This window comes from Somniosus microcephalus, chromosome 4 (genome assembly GCF_052327205.1).
Source record: "Somniosus microcephalus isolate GS21.2 chromosome 4, FLI_Smic_1.0, whole genome shotgun sequence".
Lineage (NCBI taxonomy): Eukaryota > Metazoa > Chordata > Chondrichthyes > Squaliformes > Somniosidae > Somniosus > Somniosus microcephalus.
In genome coordinates this window covers 31839851-31861821 of record NC_140990.1, presented here as the reverse complement: position 1 = coordinate 31861821, position 21971 = coordinate 31839851, and the positions used below count along the sequence as shown (strand labels likewise).

Genomic DNA, 21971 nt, shown 5'->3' with positions numbered 1-21971 from the left:
CTCGCATCAATTGCCGTTTGCGGAAGAGAGTTCCAAACTTCTACCACCCTTTGTGTGTAGAAGTGTTTCCTAATTTCACTCCTGAAAGGTCTGGCTCTAATTTTTAGACTGTGCCCCCAGTCCTAGAATCCCCAACCAGCGGAAATAGTTTCTCTCTATCTACCCTATCTGTTCCCCTTAATATCCTGAAAACTTCGATCAGATCACACCTTAACCTTCTAAATTCCAGGGAATACAACCCTAATTTGTGTAATCTCTCCCCGTAACTTAACCCTTGAAGTCCAGGTATCATTCTGGTAAACCTACGCTGCACTCCCTCCAAGGCCAATATATCCTTCCTAAGGTGTGGTGCCCAGAACTGCTCACAGTACTCCAGGTGTGGTCTAACCAGGGTTTTGTACAGCTGCAGGGTTTTGGCCTCAGCTGGAGTCTTGTGTACAATTCTGGGCACCACACTTTAGGAAGGATGTCAAAGCCTTGGAGAGGGTACAGAGGAGGTTGACCAGGATGGTACCAGGGATGAGGGACTTCAGTTATGTGGAGAGATTGGAGAAGCTGGGATTGTTCCCCTTAGAGCAGAGAAGGTTAAGGGGAGACCTAATAGAGGTGTTCAAAATGATGAGGGGTTTTGATCGAGCAAGTAGGGAGAAACTGTTCACTCTGGCAAGTGGGTCGGTAACCAAAGGTCACAGATTTAAAATAGTTGCTAAAAGAACTAGAGGGGAAACGAGGAGAATTGTTTTCACACAGAGGGTTGTTAAGATCTGGAACGCACCATCTGAAAGGATGCTGGAATCAGGTTCCACAGGAACTTTCAAACGGTAATTGGACATGTACTTGAAGAGGGCTAGTTTGCAGAGTTCTGGGGATAAAGCTGGGGTTTGGGACTAAATTGGACAGCTCTTTCAAAGAGCCGGCACAGACATGATGGGCCGAATCACCTCCTTCTGTGCTGTTAGATTCTATGATCAGTGTGAAGACGCTGGTGTCCCTTAAGGTTCTTAGATCTTTTAAAGCTCTTCCCACAGTCAGGACACTGAAATGGTCTCGCATCAGTGTGAACAAGCTGGTGTCCCTTCAGTTCCCCGGGGCTTTTAAAGCTCTTCCCACAGTTAGGACACTGAAATGGTCTCTCGTTAGTGTGAACAAGCTGGTGTCCCTTCAGTTCCTGGGCGCTTTTGAAGCTCTTCCCACAGTCAGAACACTGAAATGGTCTCTCCCCAGTATGAACAAGCTGGTGTATCTTCAGTTCCCCGGGGCTTTTAAAGCTCTTCCCACAGTTAGGACACTGAAATGGTCTCTCATCAGTGTGAACAAGCTGGTGTACCTTCAGTTCCCCGGGACTTTTAAAGCTCTTCCCACAATTAGGACACTGAAATGGTCTCTTCTTAATGTGAACAAGCTGGTGTTCCTTCAGATTCCTGGCGCTTTTAAAGCTCTTCCCACAGTCAGAACATTTAAAGGGTCTCTCGTCAGTGTGAACTCGCTGATGTGCCAGCAGGTTGGAGGACTGAGTGAATCCCTTCCCACACACGGTGCAGGTGAACGGCCTCTCCCCAGTGTGAACTCGCTGGTGTTGCTTGAGCTCCCAGGGGATTTTAAAGCTCTTCCCACACTCAGAACATTTAAAGGGTCTCTCGTTAGTGTGAAACCGCTGGTGTCCCTTCAGCTCCCCGGAGCTTTTAAAGCTCTTACCACAGTCAGGACATTTAAACGGCCTCTCATCAGTGTGAGCTCGCTGGTGTTGCTTCAGATACTGGGGGCTTTTAAAGCTCTTCCCACAGTCAGAACATTGAAATGGTCTCTCCCCAGTGTGAACAAGCTGGTGTCCCTTCAGTTCCTGGGGGCTTTTAAAGCTCTTCCCACACTCAGAACATTTAAATGGTCTTTCGTTAGTGTGAACTCGCTGGTGTCCCTTCAGCTCCCCGGAGCTTTTAAAGCTCTTCCCACAGTCAGAACAGTAAAATGGTCTCTCATCAGTGTGAACAAGCTGGTGTCGCTTCAGCTCCCCGGGGCTTTTAAAGCTCTTCCCACAGTCAGGACACTGAAATGGTCTCTCATCAGTGTGAACTCGCTGGTGTGTTTCCAGCTGGGATGAACAAACAAATTCCTTTCCACACACGGAGCAGGTGAACGGACTGTCCCTGGTGCGACTGCGCTGTTCAACCTGTATTGCAGATGGGGAACTGAATCCCTTCCCACCGTCCCCACCTTTACCCGGTTTCTCCCCGGTGTGATGGTGCACGTGTCTCACCAGGTCAGGCAATTGGCTGAATCCGCGTCCACACACTGAACACGTGTGCGGCTTGTAATCGCTGCGATCGCTGCTTTCTCCTTCCATGTGCAAAGGCCGATGATATTCAGGTCCTGATGAATCGAGTGACTCTGTCAGATCTTGACTTGATGTTTGGTCTGAGCTTCCCGTCTATAACTGATCCACTTCTATAACCCTGTAAATTGAGTTCAGAAAAGGATCAGGAGCAAATTGTTGTTTAATTATCCCCTTTCCGAACCTAGGGGCAGTGAAGCTGATTTTCAGGCCCCAGCTGCTGCACATGTTGGTTGAAAGGATCAGCAGTAACGGCGGCTGTAATACCCACAAGCCCCCGCACTCCAGAAAGCGCTCTGTTGACGCTGAGTCCCGCGCATGTGCTCATGGCCCCCGTGCTCTCCCTCCTGCTCTACAATTGCCCGTCTCGATCGGTCCGCAACGCGCATGCTCAGCGCACAAAACCCCGCGGTTGGGACATCGGGCGCACATGCGGAGCCGCAACATCTGGTACGTGTGCGTGGCTCAGGTGGGGGCGAGTCGGTGTTTCACCTCAGCCGGAGGGAGGTGCGCATGCGCAGGACGACCCAACATTCTTCCTGTCAGCAATCACTCCCTCGTTTCTTTAAAAAAAACAGAAAATGCTGGAAATACTCAGCAGGTCAGGCAGCATCTGTGGAGACAGAAACAGAGTTAACATTTCAGGTCGATGACCCTTCATCAGAACTGCTTGCTCTTTCGTGTCAGCCAGTAGCTCAGTTGGTAGCACTCTCGCCTCTGAGTCAGAAAAGTTGTGGGTTCAAGTCTCACTCCAGAGACTTGAGCACAAAAATCTAGGCTGACACTCCAGTGCAGTGCTGAGGGAGTGCGGCACTGTCGGAGGTGTCGTTTTTTGGATGAGATGTTAAACTGAGGCCCTGTCTGCTCTCTCAGGCGAATGTAAAAGATCCCATGACACTATTTCGAGAAAGATAGGCTTGCATTTATATAGCGCCTTTCATGACCAGCAGACGTCTTGAAGTGCTTTACAACCAATGAGGTACTTTTGGAGTGTAGTCACTGTTATAATGTGGGAAAGAGCAGGGGAGTTATCCCCGGTGTCCGAGCCAATGTGTATCCCTCAATTAACATACCAAAAAGATAGATTATCTGGTCATTATCACATTGCTGCTTGTGGGAGCTTGCTGTGCGCTAATTGACTGCTGCGTTTCCTACATTACAACAGCGACTACACTTCAAGAGTACTTCATTGACTGTAAAGCGCTTTGGGTCGTCCGGTGGTGGTGAAAGGCGCTATAGAAACGCAAGTCTTTCTTTCTTCACTGGCCTCACCAGCGACCTCTTCTGGCTGATGGTTGATTGACAGCCAAGATTCCGCGCATGCGCACGCGGGACGGCGGTTTGGGCCGAGTCCAGCACAGCGACCCCTCCCGGTCACCAACGGTAATAACCGCGCATGCCCAGAGGAGACCAACCCCCTCCCCCACTCGGAGCTGCGCTTGCGCACTCGGATCCTGCCGGACGGAATCGGCGCGGGGCATTCCGGGAAAGGCCTTGGTGTCGGTTCCAGAGTCGCGATCGGTGACGCAAAGTGAGTTTTCTCCGCTCCGATTGGGTGGAGAATCGCGCGGGGTGGATCGGGAGAGAATAAAGCGAAATAGAAAAACCTGAGAGTCCGCGAGGCCCCGGACCGAGCGGCGTCAGTTGGACGGTGCATTCATCTCCTCGTGGACACGTGATCCGGGCGCACGGCCTGATTGACGGGAGCTTCCGACCAATAGGGAGCGAGCGGGGCGGGGCTGGAGGAGCGAGCCGGCGTCGGGTCCTCCAACCAATCGGGGAGCCTGAGGGGCGGGACTAGCGCTGGCTGATTGCCTGATCCGCAGGGCAGCGAGTTTCTCCAGTCCCTTGTTCAGGGCCCGGGGCCAGGGGAGGCTGTTGGCCTTTATTCCCCTTATTGGACACAAGACTCTTTGTCTCACAACACACTGGCTCAGGTTTTAATACAGACTTTTTAAGTTCATCAATAAAAGCAGATAAACCTCATGGAACAAAATATTTAATATTTGAGAGTAAAAATGCTGTTATTTTTCCTCTGTGGAATTTGTTAGTTTCAGACAATAACAACGATTTGTATTTATATAACATCTTTAATGTAGTAAAATGTCCCAACGCGCTTCACGGGAGCGTTATAAAACAAAATTTGACACCGGGTACAAACTAAGAATATTCCCGTAAGGAGGAAAGATGGGGCGTCCAAAGCTCGAGCTCCCTGGATGACAAAGGATGTAGAGGTTAGAATAAAACAGAAAAAGGAGGTTTACGACAAATGTCAGGTACAGAATACAGTCAAAAATCAGGAGAATACAGAGAGTGCGGGGGAAATTGAAAAAGGATATATGAAAGAAAGACCTGCATTTATATAGCACCTTTCATGACCACCGGACGTCTCAAAGCTCTTTACAGTCAATGAAGTACTTTTGAAGTGGAGTCACTGTTGTAATGTGGGAAACACGGCAGCCAATTTGTGCTCAGCAAGCTCCCACCAACAGCAATGTGATAATAAGCAGATTATCTGTTTTTGTTATGTTGGTTGAGGGATAAATATTGGCCAGGACACCGGGGATAACTCCCCTACTCTTCTTCAAAATAGTGCCATGGGATCTTTTACATCCACCTGAGAGAGCAGATGGGGCCTCAGTTTAAAGTCTCATCAGAAAGACGGCACCTCTGACAGTGCAGCACTCCCTCAGCACGGCACTGGAGAGTCAGCCTAGCTTTATGTGCTCAAGTCCCTGGAGTGGGACGAGAACCCACAACCTTCAGACTCGGAGGCAAGTGTGCTACCCACCTTTTTTAAATTATACTTTATTGAACATTAAGAACATTTACAACATCGTGATCACTACATTGTATGATACAAATCAATTCCACCGCTCTGCACAGCCATTCCGCCACCACATTTTAACATCAAAACCTGAAGCTTAATTTGTCACCTGTAACATATATTAATCGATTGTACTTTAAAAATTGGTTGTAAAATACTGTCCTTAAATTCCTTTCTGAATAAAACATCCACAGAGCCTTATAATGATCTTTTAGCTTATATTTAAAATACTCTTTTAGATTGATTCTCCTCCCCTTAAAAAACAGAGCATTCCTTCTTTGCACAATCACAAATCTAGCCAAACTGAACATTAAATTATTTGCTGCTCCGCTAGAATCTGGCAGACTCTCCTGCAATCCCCATCTCAAAATTGAGTCCCATGGGATCCCCATTCTCGCCCTTTGTTCCCCACCCAGCAAAAATGCTTCACGCAACTGTCGAACATAGTACTTAAAGTCATTTAACTGCGGACATAACACCAGTAAATGGGACAGAGTCTCATCCTGTGTCCCACACATTGTGAAAGTTGCCGCCTCCACTCGTCCAATCTTGCACAAGACCGTCATGGTAAAAATCCGGTTATGAGCCAATTTGAAATCCAGTTCAATCCATTCTGGGCATTTAAAATTCGCCCACACTCCCTTCCAAATCCTGTTGAAGTCCAGCTGTGGGTATATACTCTGCCAAAACTCCTGACCAGCAGGTGTCTTGAATCTCCATTCTCTGAATACCTCATAGAAATCTCGAGTATTACAGTTGTCAAATTGGACCAACTCTCCCCCTTTCTCCAGTACAAAGCTTGGAAAAGCAGGACGCATTTTACTTCCTTTGGAGAATTCCGCATTTATTTCTTCCATCCAATCCTGTGGCATTGCCCTCACAATCTTCTCATACATGATTCCTATTGCTTTTCCTTCTACCTCCTGATCCTCCTCCCACACCATGTCCCTCACTATCGCTTCCGGCAACCAACCTGGAATCACCTCGTATAATACATCTTTCACAGATATAATCCCAGCTTTTATAAAAGCTTGATTAAATAAAACCTCTCCTTCGATGTTGACCCATCTGTTCAAAAATAAGGGCTGTTCTAAAAATTCCTCAGCTCCCTTGGGCATAAACTGCACACTTTTTAAAAATTGAGCCCAAGTCTCTGCAACCCCCTTATAAAACCTAGGGAGAAGTTTAATTGATTTCAAAAACATATTATTGTATTCCATATACAATATCTCCTGCCCTCCTATCCCACTTCGTTTTTAAAAATGCTCAAAAGAACTTTTCCAAAAACTTGTATTTGACTTCTGAAGAAATCTCTTCACCCATTTGATTCTAAAGGGTTTTTTCTTCAAATCAATATCTGGGAAATTGAGTCCTCCCGGGTTTCTCCGTCCAATGATGGTATTGTAAGCCACCAAGGCTGGTTTCCCTTCCCATAAAAACCTCACACAAGCCTCTCGGATGGACTTTTCTGCCCACTCAGGAATATCCTCCACCGTTGTCGAGGAAATTAATTATCAGATGGAGACTTCGAGGTTCGCTTTAGGAATTTATTACGTGATATCACGGAGAGTCTGCAGCAGTCCCTACTGCCCACCAGCACTCTAAATTACTAATGTACAGCGCTCATAGTTATACAGCAAGGTAAACAACTTCAGGTGATTAGCTTACATTACATTTCAACATAAGGTTTCATAGGTTCCATTGTTCTCAAGAAACAGATTAACATGTTCACATTTTATCACCAGATGTCCTAAGCCAAAAGGTCAGCTTGACTTCATTATGGCAGTCAGCAGTTCTTTTAGTTTTAACTAGTTTAGTGTCCTTTGTTCAATTAGTAAAGTGGTCAATTATCCCAGCATGCCTTAATGTTTAATACGTTTTCTCCCACAATTCCCTCCTTGTTGATCTTTACTGATCAACACTGCTTTACGGCATTGTATTCAGTTCGTTTTCATAGGGAGGATAATATCCCTTTGGGAAGGGACGCATTTTTAGACAATCTTCTTCATCATAGTCATCCTGGTTTGCTCTTTTTCTTTCCTTTCTCTCTAGTACTTTTGTAGCTCTTTTTACAGATGCTACTGATTCTACTGTTTGCGCTAGCAGATATCTCACTCTTATCCACATTATACAAATTAATATAAATAAAACTCCTGTCACTACACAAAATATAACCATCGGGTGAACAAACAATTCCAGCACTGCGGATGCTTTAGGTGACCATCCGTTAAACACATCCCACCAGTGGTGTACCGTCAAATCTGTTATTTGCGTAGCTATTTGAATCAAACCTTGCTCATCATAATCCATCACTGCTTTTAAATGGTGCAGATCTCTTCCTCTTTTCGCTAAGGCTTCTGCTATCTTTTCATTGTTTTTCAAAAATTTCGTCAGATTAGCCAAATTAACTGTAGGGGGGGGCATTTTCTATCCCCAATACAGTTCTTCTTTGCATTACCATAGCCCATTTTCCCAACTGATATGTCTTGTTGGTATGTGGGTCAAACACAGTATAAACATCTTTTATGCAAGTGTTTAAAGGGGGCCTTTTCAAAATCCCGTCTACATATATAGGCCAGGCACTGCTAATACACAGATAGTTCTGGCCTATCTCATGCAAGGTAGTATCATTACAAGGTTTCAAATTCCAAATACATGTACCTCTACTATGTTGCAATGAGCAAGGTTCATATATAGGGGTATGCAATGGGCACTTTTCCAAACGGCCAATCTTGGCAATCCGAGGCATCGTGGGTCTTATTCCCCTGATCTATCCATTTACCATGAAATTCGGGATACCAAAAGTTTTCTCCAAACAGTTGGGGCAATACCAAGAACTGACACCAGGTTTTGGCTTTTGTCACATTTACCACTTTCATTGTAAAATTACATCCCTTAAGGTCACATTTAGTATATCTTCGATCAGGTTTTACTTCTAGATTATTTCCTTCAAATCCAAAAATTCTCATCCAACTAGGAGCATGTCCTGACATAGCGATTCGCTCTAGCTCAGTCCTCAGTGACTGCTTGGTAATTTCTTTAAACATACATTGAGTATGATTATTGACTTTCTCTTGTCCCTTTGCAACATTCTCTTGTTCCTTTTCTACCTTATTTACTTGCTTCCAACTCATTGTATCTGATATCCACTGTGTTAACATCGCTGCTGTCAGTCCATTGTCCCAAGCATTTCTTAATTTTATAGCATCTCCTGTCAGCCCTCCTACTTGCTGTATTTTATTCTGCAATGTTTCAATATCTATTGCATTAAGGGCTCCCATACCAGTTCCTACTCCTCCCAAGACCGTTGCTTAGTCCCTTCTCCTTTTCCCGATCCTAACTCTCTTATTCAATTTGACTTGTATAGTAGTAATATTACATCCAGTATCTTTTTTATCCTCATATTGTACCTGTACTGTCAAATTTAGAGTATATGGGGAGATCAAGACCGGGGTAAAGGTAGAATGCAATCTCTGCAAATGGTCCATAGGACTTTCTATCTGTTTCGTTTTCTTTGCAAAGAATGTTTCCCCATACCAGTGAGGTCTTCCTTCTATAAGAGTTGCATTCACGCATCCGTACGCCTGACCGTCTTTCAAATATATCGGTTGTTCCATGTCTCCGGTTCTTGTGTCATTTTTATACAATTTCCATAATTTAGTATAATTGTTTAGTATGTCAGTGTCATTCTCTATCCTACAACTTATGTTCACTCCTTTTTCCCATTTTATACTTAGAGTTATATTAGATCCTTGGCTAAATACTATTTTATCCATCCCAGATTTCATTTCGAACATCCCACAGGCTTCGCAATTAATCGTCCAATTAGCAATTACACAAATGGTGCCATTGTTACAAGTGTAAGTTCCCTGCGATTGGTTACTGTCTCTCGCCTTCCATCCTAACTGGCCTGCCCATTCTGTTTTTTCAGTAGGCAGGATGGTCCAGGCAGCTGTCCTTATTACACATAGGCCGATTATTATCTGGTTTAACATATTTCCTGATTTATCCTAGAAATCTTTAAATTATCCTAATTATTGTTATACAGCATTAAATATAAACATATATAGCAATCCGAAAGTAATCAGTCCTTCAATGGAGTGCCAAATTATGGTGGGCACGGATCTTTTCCCGTTTCTGAAGTGGTGTCTGGTGCAGTATGTTTATACTCCACCTCCGGTGTTTCCTCCGGATGATGCAACTTGCACCTTGTAGCGTGTACCCAATCAGGCTTTTCTTTCAATTTGAGAGCTGTTCGAGTTGTAAGCAGCACCAAATATGGTCCTTTCCACCTGGGAGAAAAAGATTCTTTATTTAGCGCTTTCACATAAACTTGATCTCCGGGTTTAAAGGGGTGTATGTTTCCTTCGGTGGGGCGCGTCTGGGCCTGTCTCACTTTCTCATGTATTCTTCCTGCTGTTTCACACATGGCCTGAGCATATTTTAATGATTTTTCATCATTCCAAATTAATGCCACCTTCTCTGGAGTCATGGGTGGGCATGTGCCTGTTGTCATAGGCCGGCCCATCAAGATCTCATGTGGTGTCAGACCTGTGTTTCTATTTTTCTGATTTCTCAGGGCATACATTACTACTGGCACGGCATCCGACCATTGCAACCCATTTTGCTGGCATACTTTGGTTAGGGCGGCCTTGATTTCCCCATTCACTCTTTCCACTATTCCTGAGGATTGTGGCTGGTAAGGTATGTGCAATTTCCATTGAAATCCAAGGGCTTCAGTTAAGTTTTTTATCAGTTTGCTGGTGAAATGAGTTCCTCTGTCACTGTTTATTCCCATAGGTATTCCAAATCTAGGTATTATTTCTTTTAGCAGAATGCTTACTACTGTTCTGGCATCATCCCTCCTAGTGGGGTATGCCTCTACCCATCTGGAGAACATATCTAATATTACCAGTATGTACTTAAATCCTTTTACTGCGGGCATATGTACAAAATCTATCTGTAGATTCTCAAAGGGCAGCTCTGGTTGGGGTAGGTGATCAAAATTTGCGGGCGATTTCCCTCTATTGTTCTGCTGACATACTAAACACGTTCTGGCAACTTTTTCAATTGTTACCGTTATTCCTGGTGCATACCATTGTTGGGACAATGCATGTGCCATCCCTCCTTTGCCCATGTGAGCCTGTCCATGTGCCAGGCGAGACAGGGGCAAAAACAAGCTTCGTGGGCAAACCACTCGGCCATCAGGATGCATCCATATATCATGATCTTGATAGCAACCTGCCTTACTCCAAGTACGTTTTTCTTGGACTGTTGCCTGACTTTGGGCCTGTCGTAGTAGATCAGCATCAATGCTACTAGGAAGTTCTGGAGGAAAGTTACTAACGGTATTTTTGGTGGCTTGAAGCTGTGGGGCCTGCCTCAGTGCGACCTCTTTAGCCGCACTATCAGCAAACCTATTTCCACACGAGACTTCATCACCTGCCATGGTGTGGGCCTCACATTTTAGTACTGCAATTTTACTTGGCAACTGAATAGCCTCCAACAAATTTAACACCATTTGCGCATGCTTAATAGATTTTCCTGAGGATGTAATAAAACCTCTGTTTTTCCACAATTGTCCAAAATCATGCACTACCCCAAATGCATAACGGGAGTCAGTATAGATATTGACGCTTTGATCTTTAGCCAAAATACAGGCTCTGGTTAATGCATATAGTTCAGCTGCTTGTGCAGATGTGCCTGGTGGCAACGCATAAGCTTCCAATAATTCATGAGGAGTCACCACCGCATAACCTGCTAATAGTTGATCATCACTGGGTCGATGCGAAGAACCATCCGTGAAGAGGATCAAGTCAGGATTATCAATAGGATCACTTAGTAAATCTGGTCTGGGTGTAGTGGTGGCTTCAACAGTTAACAAGCAGTCATGTTCTGGTTCACCTGGATGTTCTGTTGGTATTGGCACAAAGGTCGCCGGGTTGACAGCTGGTGATCGCTGGTAGGTATAATTAGAGTGTGACAAGAGGATTGTCTCATACCCAGTCCTTCTTGCCGCCGTAAAGTGCTGAGTAGCTGCCGAATTTAATAATAGCAGCACTGCGTGGGGAACAATTACCACACAAGGGTGATCAAGCACAATAGGGATGGATTTTTCCACTATTGTGGCGGTTGCAGCAACGGCTCGTAAGCAGGCTGGCATGCCTCTCACTACGGCTGGTAAGGCTACAGAGTAATATGCTACAGGCCTTTTTCCTCCCCCATGTTCTTGTGCCAGTACTCCTGTTGCAAAGCCTTCTCTTTCATTGACGTATAACTGAAAAGGCTTATTATACTTAGGTAGTCCTAACGCGGGAGCACTGACCATAGCTTTTTTAAGATCACTGAATGCCTTATCTCGTTCTGGCGTCCATTCGACTATGGGGGGCTCTGTCTGCAGTGTAGCTGATCGTAAGGCCGCATCCATTTCTCTGTAGTCATATATCCATTGTCTACAATAACCCACCATTCCCAGAAACGACAAAATGTCCTTCTTTGTTCGCGGGATCAGCACTTTATCCACTGCTCTTATTCTTTCCAGTCCCAATCTTCGCTGTCCATACTCCAACTGAAAACCCAAATACTGGACGGATGTTTGGCAAAACTGCAACTTCTCGGAGGACACCCCGTGTCCCCTGCTAGCCAGATGCTGGAGCAATTTTATAGTATCTTCTTGGCAGTCTGGCCCCGTTCGGGAGGCAACCAAAAGGTCATCTGCGTACTGGATTAAGGTGGACTGATCCGATAACTGACATTCCTCCAAGTCATTTTTAACCGCTGCCGCATACACCGCAGGACTTTCAGTATACCCCTGGGGCAACCTGGTCCAGGTATATTGCTGATTTTTATAAGTAAAGGCAAACAGATATTGACTGTCCTTATGCAGTGGTATGGAGAAGAAAGCAGAACACAAATCGATAACTGAAAAGGTAGTTGCATCAGCTGGTATAGAGGAGAGGATGATGTTGGTATCTGGCACCAAGGGAGCAATGGGAATGACTATTTTATTGATCGCCCGGAGATCTTGCACAAAACGCCAGTCATTTGGTCTTCCTACTTTCGGGATGGGCAAAATAGGAGTGTTGCAGGGGCTCTGTGTTTTGACTAAAACCCCTTGCTGCAGTAAAGAATGTATTACCGCTGCTATTCCTTCCTCGGCCTCTGGGGCCAGGCGGTACTGCTTTAGACAGGGCAAAACAGCATTCTTCTGTAGCTGGACCCTATGTTCAGGTGCCGAATGCACCTTTCCCACATGATTCTTGTGCTTTGCCCATAATTCAGAAGGTACTTTAGTCAATGCCCATGGTAACAATTGCGGATTTTCCTTAGGGGGCTGCTGTCTTTCAAAAATAGTATCCCATTCTTTTCTTAACCGGCGAATTTTTCCTTCTGTTTCATTAAAGAATTCTATCTCCACCTTTCCAGCTTGAATTGGCAACGTGATGGAATAGACTGGCTTGTGGTGTTGTATTCTTTTTATCATCTCCCCCACTTCCTTCGCCTTAGCCGGGGCTCTGACTGTTATAGTCAGGTGGGGTTCGGATGTGTGATGCATCCTAAATCTTTCTTTTTGTTCGTGTGTAAGGTGAACCAACATTCCCAGGCCTTTATCTCCAAAGAATAAATAAGGTGAAATCTGCAGCAATTCTGGCTGGTTTAGGTATGAGCAAACCAATTCTTGATAATTGGGTGTTTCTTTATGCGTGTTCCATGCCGTACAATGGGTCCGTTTCTTTTCTCTACTGGTTTCAATTAGATATTGTAAATACTGCCCCTGAGGATCTTCCAATTCCTGCAAGGCTTGGTATACATTTTTTACCAATTGGCCATAAGGATTGCTATTCAGCTGCCAGCAGTACAAAATGGGGGCTCCTTTTACTTGCTTTTCCTCTATCTTTAAATTCATTAGCTGATGAGTTTGTATTTGAGGTAGTTCCATGAACATGCCGTCTCGAGTGCAGTATATAACTGCTCCCAATTTACATAAAGCCTGTCTTCCCAACATAGGGAGAGGGGCGGTCTGAGAAATTATGAGGGTGTCTGTGACGGATTGCCCGTGCACTTGAATTTCGGTAGGTTTGGAGAGGGGTTCTAACATAGGGATACCGGCTACTCCCATGCTTACAATGTTAAATTGACTGGCGGGTATACCCACGGAGGGGGGTACAGAGGACATTGTTGCACCGGTATCGACCAGAAGGTCCAAATGGCTATTTCCTATTTTAACTGTAGCCATAGGCTGTTCTCTCATGGATTTGGACAATCTGATCACAGCCGCCTGTACCACCGCTTCTCCGTGGCACCCCTATGCGGATGGATTAGGGTTACTGATAGAAAAGGAAGTTCCTTCTGCCCCTGGAGCTGGATACCCTCCGTGTTGGGCGTATCCCTGCTGTGGCCTTGGGGGGCATCGACAATCTCTAGCCCAATGTCCTCTTTTCCCACAGTTCCTACATTCATCCTGTGATCTATCTCTCATTTGCCATTGTCCTCTTCCCCTTCCTCTACCATAACCTCCTCTTCCTGCAAATCCTCTTCTATTCTGTTGGAAATATTGCCCCGCTGTTTTTGGCATTTGCTCTTTCGACTGAGTAAAGAGTCCTTCCCTATCCATATTTACCAGAGCAGTAACTACGTCCACCCAGGGCTGAGTCTGTCAATTTAGATTAATCATTTTAAAGGCTTGAGCTTGAAAGGGTAACATGCAGTTTAACAGTGTTTGTACTGCCAAAGGTCCATTGTCTGCTAACGGAACTCCCGCATGTTCCTCCCACTTGCTTTTAAATCGAGCTACAAAATCAGGAATTGTCTCCTCCTTTCTTTGCAGACATCGAGTAACTTCTCCTATGTCACTATGCTTCTTGGCTCCTCTCATTATAGCCTCTTTACCTCTATGTTCTAACCAGTGAGCAAAAGACTCATTTCCCTGGTCCAGTTGTACATCATCTTGTCGCCAATCTCCATTTTCTCCCGGGGGAACAGCATATCCGTCCCTTAGGGTCGACCATGAGGACACATACGCACATTTTAGCAGCATTAGCACATCCCCAGGAAGAGGGCTGTAAATGCTACATATTTGTTCTAGCCAATTATGAAAGGCAGTGGGCTTCTTTAAGGGGTCTGGTGCCTCGGCTATCATAGCTCTAGCTTCCACTGGGGACCATGGTTTTAACACTGCCACCTCTCCTATCATGACTCGAGGAAGTTGATGGGTAGTAGTGTCAGGTTCGAGCGCGCCTCTGTCTCTAGGGGCTGTTTCTTTTGTTTGTGACCTAGTTGTAGGTCCGTTACGTGAGGGTAGGTCCTGTACATTACTACCAGGCAGTGCAGCAGCTCCTGCTCAGAGTGCCTCTGCTGGAGGAGGAGGTTCAATTATGGGTTCATCTGCGGGTGGGGGTGGATTGTATGGAGGCGGCGCCGGAAATCGTGCTGGTTGCTGTCTTAGAGCAGCCGCTATCATTAGTAAATTATTTAACTCTTCCCCCAACTCAACCGGATCTCCCGCTGGGGTTCGGGGATACATTCCCACAACAGGAGCCTTAGGCAGCACCTCTTCCTTTTTCTGACTAGCCTCTGCCTCTTCCTGTTTCCCCTTCTTCTTTGGGGGTTGGTGTCTTTTTGCTACTTCCATCCACCTAGCAAAGCACCACAACATATAGGGGGTGTCCCACTCAGGATCCCCTCCTTCATTTCTAGTAATTTCTTCCCATTCTTTCATTAAAGGTATTTTAAAACTTCCCCCATAAGGCCAATCTCCACCCGATCATCCATACAGATCACTACTAAAAGTTACCGCATACCGATCGTCTCCTGTTTCTTTTATTACAGTATCGGCTGGCGAACCCGGCGGAACGATGGGATCTCCTACCTTTTTTCAATGTTGCACGAGCTTTCTTATTCTGTCATTCGTTCTTTTACATATCTTGATTTTACCATTTGCAGCCTCCTGTTCTACCTTGCCTCGGGCTCCTTTCTTGGCAGGCTCGGACGAATCCGCTCGACTGCCATTATTTCCCATCTTCTCCTTACTCCTGTAACTTAGTTTTAAACTTACTGGTTATACAACCGCGGGTTATTTTATATACACAAAATACAATGAGCGCTCACCGGTTTTTCCATCCGCGAATCCTGAAGTCAACCCTTTATTCTCTTTGTAGCTACTTAATTCGGTGCCATAGTCTTTTCTCTCTTCTCAGCAGTCTTGCCTCAGCCTGATGGGCTTCTTGGCTCAGCATGAGTCACCGGCCGGATAACTAGGCAACCGCGCACCGTCCCCCTTTCAGCTGGGACATGCTAGGTGCTCTCCCCCTTTCAGCTGGGAGGCACCGGGCACTTTCCTTTTATTTTTAGGAGAGTCCCTTTTTAAATTTCCTTTGTCTAATTGGAGCCTAAGCGGGCCAAGTGATATACAAGGTCGACGCTATACCCAACTTAGACCTTCTTAGTTCTTTTAGATCCCGTTGTTAGGGATCCTGCCAGACTACGCCAAATTCTGTGGAGGAAATTAACTATCAGACAGAGACTTCGAGGTTCGCTTTAGGAATTTATTACGTGATATCACGGAGAGTCTGCAGCAGTCCCTACTGCCCACCAGCACTCTAAATTACTAATGTACAGCGCTCATAGTTATACAGCAAGGTAAACAACTTCAGGTGATTAGCTTACATTACATTTCAACATAAGGTTTCATAGGTTCCATTGTTCTCAAGAAACAGATTAACATGTTCACATTTTATCACCAGATGTCCTAAGCCAAAAGGTCAGCTTGACTTCATTATGGCAGTCAGCAGTTCTTTTAGTTTTAACTAGTTTAGTGTCCTTTGTTCAATTAGTAAAGTGGTCAAGTATCCCAGCATGCCTTAATGTTTAATATGTTTTCTCCCACACTAACCAATAACCACTGGCCCCAACCACTGACCCCAATCCTAACCAATAACCAAGAGCCACAAACACTGACCCGTAAGCCTACACCCTAACCCCAGCCCCTAACAAAGGATCATTGACAGGGATCAATGGAGCAGCTAAAGACCTGATAATGGAAGTATTTGAAATAATGATCTCGATGAAAGAAATAGTGCAAGGTATGTTAGTAACAAGAAATTAAATCAACGAGACCATCAAGCTCAGAAATTACAATTACAAAGATCAGAACCTTTCAAAGGTTATCACGTGCAGTACTTGTGCAGGAGTTTTACTAACTCGAATCCACAAAGGGTTAAATTATACAGATAACAACAGATTTCAAAACTTATGCAAGATATTTCTATAAAGCTATGGTTCAAAGGAATTGCAGCTGAGTGTACTCTTTTGTGCTAACAAATAAATTGTAACGTAACTTAAAACATTAAAGGAAACTTAATAATTAAATTAACATTTCATTACCTGTGGTGATAAGCACTCCAGTCCCTGCGGTGTGCAGATGAGTTTACTCTTTTGTCGGGACCATAAACAAATAAATTGTAACTTAAAAAACCATTAAATGAAACTTAACAAATTAACTTAAAATTTAGTTGGCCACCCTATGCCTGAGACAAAGATCCTTGTGTCCAATAAGGGGAATAAAGGCCCACAGCCTCCCCTGGCCCCGGGCCCTGAACACCGGACTGGAGAAACTCGCTGCCCTGCGGATCAGACAATCAGCCGGCGCTAGTCCCGCCCCTCGGGCTCCCTGATTGATTGGAGGACCCGCCGCCGGCTCGCTCCTCCAGCCCCGCCCCGCCCGCTCCCTATTGGTCGGAAGCTGCCGTCAATCAGGCCGTGGGCCTGGACCACGTGTTCCCAAGTAGATCTCGTGCACCGTCCAACTGACGCCGCTCGGTCCGGAGCCTCGCGGACTCTCAGGTTTTTCTATTTCACTTTATTCTCTCCCGATCCACCCCCACCCCGCGCGATTCTCCACCCAATCGGAGTGGAGAAAACTCACTTTGCGTCACCGATCGTGACTCTGTAACCGACACCAAGGCCTTTCCCGGAATGCCCCGCGCCGACTCCGTCCGACAGGATCCGAGTGCGCAGGCGCAGTTCCGAGTGGGGGAGGGAGGGGTTGGTCTTCTCTGGGCATGCGCGGTTATTACCCTTGTCGACTCTAATTTCTCTCCACGGATGTTGCCTGGCCTGCTGAGTTTTTCCAGCATTTTCTGTTGTTATTTTGGATTTCCAGCATCTGCAGTATTTTGCTATCGTCCCCCTGAGCTCTCTCACCTGATGTGTCAGCGGCTGCTGCCAAGGTCCGCGCATGCTCAGCTCACACTGCCCGGGTGATTGACGGGAGCTCCGGACCAATAGGAAGAGCGGGGCGGGGCTGGAGGAGCAAGTGGGCGGCGGGTCCTCCAACCAATCGGAGTGTGTGAGGGGCGGGGCCTGACCTTTAAACCTGAAAAACAGAAGGTGAGCTGAGCATGCGCGGGAGAGGCTGATTGTTGGGCAGTGTGACCTGAGCATGCGCGGGTGGCGAGGATGCAGCAGGTCAGAGGGAGGCGGGTTAATAAACCCCGGGGGGACGCGGGCTTCACACACCCTGAGTGCGGCCCCAGGCCCGATTATAAGAGCAGTGAATATTATCCACCCCCACCCGCGGGTTCCCGTTTCACTCCGGCCCAAATCTCAACAAAGCGCAGAGGAAATGCTTCAGGAACACCCTCAAAGCCTCCTTGAAAAAGTGTAACATCCCCACCGACACCTGGGAATCCCTGGCCCAAGACCACACAAAGTGGAGGAGAAGCATCCGGGAAGGCGCCGAACACCTCGAGTTTCTTCGCCGGGAGCAAGCGGAAGCTAAGCGCAAACAGCGCAAGGAGCGCACGTCAACCCAAGCATGCCACCCACCCGCCCCTTCAACCACCGTCTGCCCCACCTGTGACAGAGACTGTAGGTCCTGCATTGGACTCATCAGTCACCTGCGAACTCATTTTTAAAGTGGAAGCAAGTCATCCTCGGTTCCGAGGGACTGCCTAAGAAGAAGAAACTCCAGGAGAGACAGGAAGTGAGTCAGGGAGCATCTGTAAATGGAGGAGAACTGGAGACTGGTCAGGGAGCGTCTGTAAATGGAGGAGAAATAGTGACTGGTCAGGGAGCGTCTGTAAATGTAGAAGAAATGGAGACTGGTGAGGGAGCGTCTGTAAATGGAGGAGAAATGGTAACTGCTCAGGGAGCATCTGTAAATGAAGGAGGAATGAAGACCAGTCAGGGAGCATCTATAAATGAAGGAGAAATGGTGACCGGTCAGGGAGTGTCTGTAAATGAAGGAGAATTGGAGACTGGTCAGGGAGCGTCTGTAAATGGAGGGGAAATGGTGACTGGTCAGGGGGCGTCTGTAAATGGAGGAGAAATGGAGACTGGTCAGGGAGCGTCTGTAAATGAAGGAGAAATGGTGACTGGTTAGGGAGCGTCTGTAAATGAAAGAAATGGTGACTGGTCAGGGAGCGTCTGTAAATGAAGGAGAAATGGTGGCTGGTCAGGGAGTATCTGTAAATGGAGGAGAAATGGAGACTGGTCAGGGAGCGTCTGTAAATGGAGGAGAAATGGAGACTGGTCAGGGAGCGTCTGGGAGAAATCATTCAGCATTTTTTGGGGGTTGATTTGTGTGAACAAATATATCAGTGATTTTAATGAGACTCTTTCTGTGTCCCAGCTCCTGTAAATACTGGCTGGAAAGGGGCCGGACTCTCAGGAGGCTCCACACCGCTGGCTGCTCGTGTGTCAGTGATCTCCCATCAGATTAATGTGCTTCTGCTGTGGGTGTGTTTAATAAAGTGCCCGAAGCCCTCACTGTAACACTCTCTCATATCCCACCTGCAGTGTAATGTCCGTGCTGTGTGTTTCCTGTCCAATATCCCCCTGATCCCTGGCTCTCCTGTTGCTCCAACTCGGTATAATGGGACAAGAAGTGCCAGCTCAAGAGATGCCCAAGTCAGGGACGGAATGAAAGGTTCAGACATGTGGAATGTTAATCTTACACAATGTGTGAGATGCTGAGCACCCGCCCAACAGTTCACCACCAGACCTTTCAAATAGTTTTATCAATTTCTCTTCTGAAGCCATTATTTTATGACAGAGCTCGGTCCCCGCAGGGTGCGGGCTTCCAGTCCCTCATGAGTGTAGAACTGAACCCATCAGAGTCAACACCTTCAGGGGGAGGAAGAAAAGTCGATTAAAAGGAAAAATGTTGGAGGTGGTGCGATGGGTTTGGATTTCAGCACAGGGAGGAGGGAGAGTGTGTGGGATGGGGATTTACAGCTTTGGGGAAAAAGAGATGAAAGATTGTTCTATAGAAACTAGAATTGTCTGTTCTGAATTTCTATCCTCTACTTACAGTGATGTCTCTTGTAAACTCCTTTTACAGGGTATTAGAAGGGGTGGGTTTACAGACAGGAAACTCAAACCAAACATCACCTCAACATCAGTGTGACTGGAAAAGCACCGAGCCACACACACCCGAGTGAGAGTGTTCCCATGCACTGACTGTGGAAAGAGCTTTAACCAGTTACACAGCCTGAAAAAACATTGCACCATTCAGAGCGAGGAGAGACCGTACACGTGTTCTGTGTGTGGATGAGGCTTCAACCGATCGTCCAACCTGGAGAGACACAAGGACACCCGCACCACAGAGAAACCATGGAAATGTGGGGACTGTGGGAAGGGATTCAATTACCCATCTGAGCTGGAAACTCATCGACGCAGTCATACCAGGGAGAGGCCGTTTACTTGTTCCGTGTGTGGGAAGGCATTCCTTTCCCCATCCCAGCTGGAAACTCATCGCTACTGTCACACCGGGGAGAGGCCGTTCACCTGCTCCATGTGTGGGAAGGGATTCACTCAGTCATCCAACCTGCTGACTCACCAGCGAGTTCACACCGGGGAGAGGCCGTTCACCTGCTCCATGTTGGGAAGGGATTCACTAATTCAGCCCACCTTCTGAGACACCAGCGAGTTCACACTGACGATAAACCATTCAGTTGCTCTCACTGTGGGAAGAGGTTCAGGTCTTCATCCAATCTCGTTCTACACCAGCGCACTCACACTGGGGAGAGACCGGTACATTATGCGATCCGCCCAGCCATCGAAGCAGAGCTGGAAGGTTTGGAATGTTTAGGAGTACTGTCCAAAGTGGACTGGAGTGAGTGGGCTACACCCATCATTCCTGTAATGAAGAGGTCGTTGAGTAATACGCCTGGGGAACCAAAGAAGGTTCGCATCTGTGGGGACTTTAAGGTGACAGTGAACCCAGTCCTTCACACTGTACAATATCCGCTTCTGTGGATTGAAGATATTTTTGCCTCGCTATCTGGAGGGAAACTCTTCACTAAGATTGATCTGGCCCAGGCGTACCTGCAAATGGAGGTAGAAGAAGCCTCGAAACAGTACCTCACGATCAACACTCATAAAGGTCTCTACCAATACAACCGGCTGGTGTTCGGGGTAGCATCAGCTCCGGCTATTTGGCAAAGGGCAATGGAACAAGTCCTGCAAGGGATTCCAGGGACCCAGTGTTATTTGGACGACATCCTGCTCACGGGCAAAAATGACAGTGATCACCTCGCCAACCTGGAGCAGGTGCTCACTAGATTGAAAGAATATGGGCTCTGAGCTAATCGCCACAAATGCGAGTTTTTCCAGAAGCAGATCTCGTATTGTGGCCACGTTATTGATAAAGAGGGGTTACATAAGTCCCCTGAAAAGATTGAGGCAGTAGTCAAGGCTCCAGCACCAGAAAATGTGTCACAACTGAGGTCGTTCCTCAGGCTGGTGAACTACTACCATAAGTTCTTGCCGAATTTGTCGACCGTCCTACACCCACTGAACACCCTACTGCAAACGGGGGTACCATGGAAGTGGAGTGACGAATGTAAACGAGCTTTCCAGAAGAGCAAAGTATTGATCACATCAAAAGAGGTGTTGGCTCATTTCAACCCAGCACTACCAATTCGGTTGGCATGTGATGCATCACCCTATGGCATTGGAGTGGTGCTGTCACACAAATTCCCGGACGGCTCGGAGAGGCCAGTAGCCTTTGCGTCTCGGTCACTAACCTCAGCCGAGCATAACTATGCCCAGATTGACAGGGAGGCCCTCAGCCTAGTGTGGGGAGTGAAAAAGTTCAATCACTATCTGCACGGGCAGAAGTTCACCTTGCTGACTGACCACCAACCACTTGTCTCCATCTTTAATCCAAAGAAGGGCGTTCTGGTGATGACTGCGCAACAGCTACAAAGATGGTCCCTTTTTCTAGGGGCGCACCAATATGAAATCGAGTATAAGGGCACGAAACAGCATGGAAACGCTGATGGGCTATCACACCTGCCACTGCCTACTGCGGAGGAAGCACCAGCAGTGGATCCTGTCGAAATATTTCATTCGACTATAATTGAATGCTTGCCAGTAACTAACGCTGGTATAGAGAAGGAGACCCGAAATGACCCGACACTGTCTCGGGTATATGATTTGACGGTGAAGGGATGGCCAGCACATGGCGACTCACTGTTGCCAGCATTCTCATCCAAAAGAGAACAGCTGTCAGTATGCCAGGGGACCTTGATGTGTGGATCCCGAGTGGTAATTCCACCCAAGTTAAAGGAGAGCATGCTCAATGAGCTTCACGAAGGTCATCTGGGAGGGGTGAAAATGAAAAGCCTTGCTAAGGCTTATGTGTGATGGCCGGGGATTGATCAGCAAATCGAGGACCTGCCAAAGAGCTGCTCAGGATGCCAGAAGGTCCAAAATGCACCACCACATGCCCCTCTACACCCATGGGAGTGGCCCTCATCTCCATGGCAACGGGTGCATATTGATTTTGCTGGTCCATTCATGGACTCAATG

General features: G+C 46.7%; 1 protein-coding gene across 1 annotated transcript in view; it reads right to left on the bottom strand.

Annotated features, from left to right (window-relative positions):
* LOC147118558 (uncharacterized) overlaps window positions 1-21971 on the bottom strand; it is a 186792-nt gene that overhangs the window by 68760 nt on the left and 96061 nt on the right. The window contains 1 exon segment of the mRNA XM_085983936.1: window positions 1427-1570. Within this exon segment, the coding sequence (XP_085840062.1) occupies window positions 1427-1570 (144 nt within the window).